Below are 7,108 nucleotides of genomic sequence, written 5' to 3'. Positions count from 1 at the left end.
CTAATGTGTGTGTGTGTATGTGTGTGTATGTATGTGTGTGTTTGTGTGATAGATACACAGAATAGCATATTATGCCTGTGGTAAGCTTTTCATTGTCAGTGTGTATTTATTATTATCGTTACAGATTCATCGTCATTGTTCACTCTGCATAGCCTACGTCAGAACTAAGGCATCTCTCACTGGTACAGTAAGACGTGAGAACTGTTCTTTTCTTTGTGTTTCTGTTGTGTGGAAGAGCAATAGAGGCAAGTTACCAAGACTGAGAGGAAGCTAATCCAGTCTTTTCAGAACAACAACAACAACCACCAAAAGATGAATAAGAAGAATCAAAAGGAACGTGGAACAAACAAGCAGGAAATTATTAACATAGGAACAGAATCTTCCACATTTCAAGAGAAGCAGAGACCCTCAAAGACAGACCAGAGATCTACTGTGTGGAGAGAAGAGCAGAAAAAACAGGAACTGAAAGTTCACAGAGCATTGTACCCCCAACTCAGGACAGGGTTCTATGCAGGCAAAGGAACAGGTATGGTAATATATTTTGTATCTATTTTATCAAGGCTAGATCTCAATGTTTGCAAGTGGGTATTTATCTGCTCAAAACCTGCCACTATCTTAAATGTCTGTCTTTTTAGGATCTTAACTATTTCAAGTACTACCCTAAAGCAGATTAGTGTTTAAAGAGTCTCTGTTTATTACCCCTACAATATCACTGATTTGGGTCTCAAAAGATTGTATTACTTGATGGATCAGTACACATAATTGTATGGAAGTTATATTCTTTCTATTTATCCCCATGTTATTTTAAAAGTAATAATTGATGTTTACTTCTTTAAAATACTATTCAGCCTAATTCAGCTTCACAAATACATAGCACATTATAGAAAAATTATAAAAACATATTGGAAGTAAAAGTTATAGGATTTCATACTTAGTGAGATAATGGCATTAAAATTTAGAGGCTGAATGGTATTAGAATATAGGGTAACAAGATTCTTCATTTAAATGATTGTATAGTTTAGTAACTTTACAATCCATGAGAAAAAGGTTTCTCACTATTGGTTTATGCAGTGAAAGTCAGAAGATGCACAAATGTCTCTAAGTAACTAAGAGGGAAGTATCCATAAAGACATTTTATTTAAGCTGCTGATCTCCAGTGTGGATCCAGGGCAGGATAGGAAGGACTGATGTGAGAAGGTAGCACTGCAGGTAGAAACTACTGAGAGAAAATGTTTATCAGAGAGAAGTAACTTGCAAGATTTCATCAAGGAAAGGTTCAGGACAGGAGGCATGAATTTACAATAAGGGAGAAGTAGAAATAAAGTATATTAAAATAGGAAGAGGGGTCACACAAGTGCAGTAACCAACCCTGAATTCAATAGGGAGAAAGAAAAACAACAGCAAGTTGACAAGAAGGACATTGGAGTGCAAAGAACTGGGCTGTCAAGGCCATCAAAAAAACTTCAGGATTGACCTCTGAAAAATTAAACAATGTTATGTAGACTTAGAAAACTGAGAAGCAATGGTCTTCAAGCCTTAGAAGTGAAAAACTCTCTCCTATCTTCTTTCTAGATCCCTGGTTGAAAACATGGCGAATGATAACTGTCATCCTAGTAACCTTATGCATTATTTTGGTTACAAAAGTGGGCTTCTTGATTCCAAGCTGTAAGTAACTATAAAAAGAATTTGTTCTTCTTATAATCAGCATATTATTTTTATAGTAACTCACTATGAAGACTGAATATGATATTGCCCTAGCAAACATATGCTAAATACTACTTATTACTGATGCAATTTTTATTGCAGTATTTTCTAAAGAAGAAAAGCAAAGCAGAAAGATCTCCCTTCATGATCTTCTATGTTGTAAGAATGATGGTAAGTATGAACTTTGTACAATTTATTTTCAATTCTTTTCACTTTTCGGGTAGACTCTTAGATCCACAGACTTCAATGAGAACAATGAACAAATGCAGTGTTCTATGTTCAATTTTTTCCTCAGGGAAGAAAAGAAAATAACATAGTAGAATATGAAAAATCTAAAGTATTATAAATATAAGTAAATACTGTTTTTTTAATGTTATATATATTGAACACAAATATGAACCATTCACATTGTTTTCCCCTTGTTTGCATAGCTTGAAAAAATATCAAATGAGTTGCAATTAACCAGACACAAAACTAAATCAAACCCTCTAGGGTTAGGATTTCATACTATAAGTGTGGCTTAAAGTGAAAAAAACTGGCATGTCAGAATATGTCCAGAATGCTATGCAAGGAGAGTTTGCCCACAGCCAAGCAATCCTACTCTTAGACATTAAATAAGGAAAATAAAAAACAAATGTCCTTGGAGACAAGTAGGTCAGTAAAGTGCTTGCTTTTCAGGCATGAATACCTTAATTGGCTTCCCAGAACCCATGTCAAGAAGCCAGGCAAGATCCCTTTTACAATCCTAACCCTATTATGGTTAAAACAGGTGGATTTCTGGAGTTCACTTCTGCTTGATGAGTCAGAGGTCAGTGAAAAGTAAACCAAGAAATGCAAAAGCTGTAATGAAAATTTATAAACAAACAAAAATACACACAAAAAGAAGTTAGGGGTAGCTACCAGATGATACTTGAGGCTGTCTTCTGATGTCCACAGTATACACATAAACGTGTGTACTTGCTCATGCACACTCTGTCTACACAAGCATATACAAAGAGCTGTAGAAAGGTTTTCAAATATTCCTACTTCCTGTAATTTTACAAGTTGTTTATCTGATTGGTTGGACTATTACTTGTTGCCACAACCTCAAGTCATATTGGTTGGTTTTTGGATTATATGAAACATGGTGGAGTCTTTTGTAATTGATTTAGCCCACTTGCACAGCTCGTGAAATACATTCTTTCCTGTCTCTGTCTGTTAACTCCGCTTTACTTGGAAACCTCCATGCTTACAATTTCTGTGTATTTTTTGCAATACCAATTTGATCATCACAAATTGCTTTAGCTTGGATTTGCCCTGAAATACATAAAAATTTCCCAATTTATTTTAACAGATACCTTTGGTGGTGCCACACTCTTGATTGGCTAACAGTTATTAATTGTCAAGTTTTTAACTATCTTATCTCACACTTTCTTCACTTTGAGGGTTTCTGTTGAAATCGGACACATTTTAACATTTGCTGTTGTGTTTTTCCTCACTGATCCTAACATAATTTCATTATATTGTATTATATTGTATTGTATCATTATTATATTATTTCACACAGGGATTCTCTACTCAAGTCTATTTGCTGCCCTGAATGGTTCTTGTCCTTAGACATCCATTTCTTATTCTTCCTTTGTGTACATTTCTGCTACAATTTAATTGAACATATTTTATGCCCTATTTTTCTATGCCTTATTTTATTTTTCTCTGATCCTTCTATCCACAATACTTAGCTTTTGCCTCTTTTTCACAGAGTTTATGACAGTTGTAGTTACATTCCCACTGATTGCCCACATGCATTGCAATACTGAATGTGGTACTTCTTGACCAGGGCCCTCATCTTTGTTCAGTTGGTTTTCTTTTCTATTTATCCTCATTGGCTGATGATTATTTTCATTGTGACTTTTTATTTTGCTTTGGTTTGGTTTGATTTGGTTTGGTTTTGGTTCATTGAGTTCTTCCAACAAATTTATTTATTTACCTATTTGTGCTTTTTTTCAGAAATTTAAATTTTCTTGTGACTTTCTCTTCTATAATGATTTTGTTGTATTATCTCACTCATTAATAATCTCTTTCAAGTCACTGATCATTTTACAAGTAGACTGTTGAACAGTTTTTCTGGGATTTTACTCATTTGAGGGCATTATTTGTTCATCAAAGATGTAAAGAAACATCTGTACACTTCACATAGGACACTGACAAACCAAAGAAATAATTTTATTGAAATACAAGTTGTTATATCATTGGGTTTATTGAGATTACTTTAGGAACATGGTTGACTAAGGACAACTGTATCACTGGGAAATCCCACCCTAGCATTGGCAGCAGCACAAGGCTGACACTGGCACACTGACAACATTGGAATCTCAGCCTCAGCCAACACTCCCCTTCCTGTATAGTCTAGCATGCACAGTGATCATGCTCAGCAGAAGGCAGGGAAGGGTAAAGTACCCACCACCTCATGAGGGGGTTTTACCAAGTTCGGTGTCATAACCATGGCTTCCCGCAAGTTCAGTGTTGTAACCATGGCTTCCTGTACCCACCACCTCATGAGAGGGCTTTACCAAGTTCAGTGTCATAAGCATGGCTTCCCACGTTACTCGCAGTTTTTGCTTTTTTAGTTACCATACAGCAGAGACACAGCTTACAACATTCCATGGTGACGTCTGTTCCATGATTGCCAAAAAGAAAATAACTATATCATGGCACCATGTCTCTACCTTTGAGCTCAGCAATGAAGAAGCCATGATCTTTGGAGATGATATTTTCTGTTGCTTTTTCACGTTTCTTGAGCTCCCAGGGTGTGATTGTGCATTGTCAGTTTGGATGTCTTCCCATCTCATTTGTGGGTCTTCTTAGTGAGCCGCCCATTATTGAAGACATCAAACTCAGAGTGACTAATAGAGGAGAGGGAAGAAAACTATTGATCAAAAGTATATTCGAGCCCACTAATAAGTCTTCGATGACCAGATAGGAAATGGCCAAGCTATTCCAGAATGTGCTATAAAATTAAAAATGATCTGGGGCAAATACAGAAAGAGCAAAGTAATAAGACATTTAAACTGCGTGAAAGGGGGAAATTGGTGGAGAAGCAAGGTTAAATACAAGAACAGCAACTACAACAACTATGTACTTAGCTTTTGCCTGTTTTTCACAGAGTTTATGACAGTTGTAGTTACATTCCCACTGATTGCCCACATGCATTGTCATACTGAATGTGGTACTTCTTGACCAGGGCCCTCATCTTTGTTCAGTTGGGTTTCTTTTCTATTTGTCCTCATTTACTCATGATTATTTTCATTGTGACATTTTGTTTTGTTTTTGGTTTGTATATTTTAAAAAAATAAAAGATAAAGACACAGTACTATTAAAAGTGCAATAAAAAAAGAACAGAAACAAGATGGTACATGAGAGTAGAGTTTTATCTAAATCGGATCCTGCCAGCTGGATCCTGAGAAAGGATCATTTGAACTTGAAGACACTTGCTTCTGATATTTATGATAGTACCTGGCCTGAACTGGACAGGTGCTGACCAGAGGCGCCTTCAGTGGAGCATCCTTCCTGCTTAGCACACCAGAAGCCTCTACTGGCCGAGCATAACTTTGGCTGTGGAGGTTTTCTCAACCTCCTCATGTACTTAGAGAGACATATTAGAAAATAATGTGGCAAGACATTTGATGCACACTTACACACTTATTAAAATGGCTGAAAACTTTGAAACAACGTAAAACAAACACTGTGAGTTATTTCAGATATATGTGTTATATCTCATAAAATGCTAGACTTTTAGTATTTGTCTGCTTTTCTTAACATGATAATTATCTGCAAAACAATGGATGAAGATATACTACAAAAGTAATTTTTATTTGCCTGATGTAATTGTCCTTTCAGAGGCTTACTGCTAAATAAATTCACCCTTTCAAGTTTTTTTTCTGAACACTGGCTGGTTGGTTAAACTCAGCAGTTTTAACTCAAATTCCTCTCCAAGCTAACTGGCTCAATGGGGCTTCTCTTCTCTTCACTCTGAATTGCACTGCTTGCAATTATATTAACTTTGGCAATATGTTCTAATCTTCTGGCTCCTTCTCATTCTTTGGCTCATTCTGTCAAAACTGGCACCCCAACCCCTCTCCTCTGCATTGCTCTCTTAAGTTGCCTCCCCTTTCTATACTGTACTCAAGAGAGTTGGGTATAATATAACTCTGATTTATTCTGTCAAATCTTTCTCTGATTCATCACTTTGCCTCTCAGTTAGACATTGCTTTCAAACATGACTGCTTCCTCTACAAACTCACCTTATCTACATTGTTTGGGAAAAAAGGTGTGCAGTAAGGGTATCTCTGTTTTTCAGCCACATCATATTGTAATCCAGAGCATGTTTGCATTCCAGCTGGATAAAAACCAAAACATATACATAGAAGGACTTTGGATGTGATCCCTTGCCAGAACAGTCATGTTACTGGATTAAAATTCCTTTGCAAGATTCTTTTATATAAAAAATGAATTTTATATCTCAATAAACAGATTGTTATTAAGTAACTAACTTAACCTTGGATGATTACAAATGTTACACAAATGAAACATATATTTATTAAATAGTTAGAATACTACTTAAATATACTAGTGTATTTTAATTTTGCGTTCTCAGAGCCATTATTCTAGAAAGTAACTGCAGATTTAAATCATTCCAGTACCTATTTTTCTATTCATCTAATTATATGTCATTTAGCAACTTACATGTGCATACTTGTCATTATGACAAGTATAATATTTAATCTTGCTTTTCTCACAAGAAGCAGTTTCTATTAGTTTTTACATAGAAAATTTTAAACCAATAATTTGAAATCACTAATTGATGTTAAATAAAAATTGTGTAAAAATAACTCACCAGTTTTATACCTTCTTGGGACTGAAGAATAGATCATGGGCAGGACTGGCTGAGCATCCTTGCAACTTGCATCAACCTGGGCACCAGCAAAGGCACTTATGAGACTTTGCTCTCTATGCAGGAGTCATGAATCTCACAAAAACCTAGTACTCATATTAATAAAGAGTCATTCAAGTGCTGACATCCATTTCAGACATGTGTATTTCCTAGACTTCTCCTGTGACCTTTGTTCGTGTGACTGGTTTGCTTTTGGAAACCATTTCTATCATGTTTTTCATGGAACTAAAACCTGGGTAGAGAGTCAGTCTGCCTGTGAGGAACTGAACTCTCATCTTGTGATCATAGACTCCAAAGCAGAGCTGGTAAGTCACACATTCCTGCATTTCTGTCTCTTTCTAACTGGTGGCACTGGGAGCACTGTCCATGAAGATCAGACTGAATGTTCTGGAGATCATAGGACACCTGCTCATGATGATTTACTATTATCCTTAGTGAGAACATAGAGAGGGCTCTCCAGCATTTTCCAAGGCT

General features: G+C 36.0%; 1 protein-coding gene across 1 annotated transcript in view; it reads left to right on the top strand.

The window, feature by feature from the left end:
- The first annotated feature begins 223 nt into the window (after positions 1 to 223).
- Positions 224 to 7,108, top strand: part of LOC116098358 (killer cell lectin-like receptor subfamily I member 2) — a 46,691-nt gene continuing 39,806 nt past the window's right edge. The window contains 4 exon segments of the mRNA XM_031381002.1: positions 224 to 526; positions 1,573 to 1,665; positions 1,807 to 1,875; positions 6,788 to 6,939. Coding sequence (XP_031236862.1) covers positions 313 to 526; positions 1,573 to 1,665; positions 1,807 to 1,875; positions 6,788 to 6,939 — 528 coding nt within the window. The 5' untranslated portion in view covers positions 224 to 312.

This window comes from Mastomys coucha, unplaced genomic scaffold, assembly GCF_008632895.1.
Source record: "Mastomys coucha isolate ucsf_1 unplaced genomic scaffold, UCSF_Mcou_1 pScaffold20, whole genome shotgun sequence".
Taxonomy (NCBI): domain Eukaryota; kingdom Metazoa; phylum Chordata; class Mammalia; order Rodentia; family Muridae; genus Mastomys; species Mastomys coucha.
The sequence above is the reverse complement of the archived record's forward strand: the minus strand, read 5'-3'. Positions and strand labels throughout refer to the sequence as shown.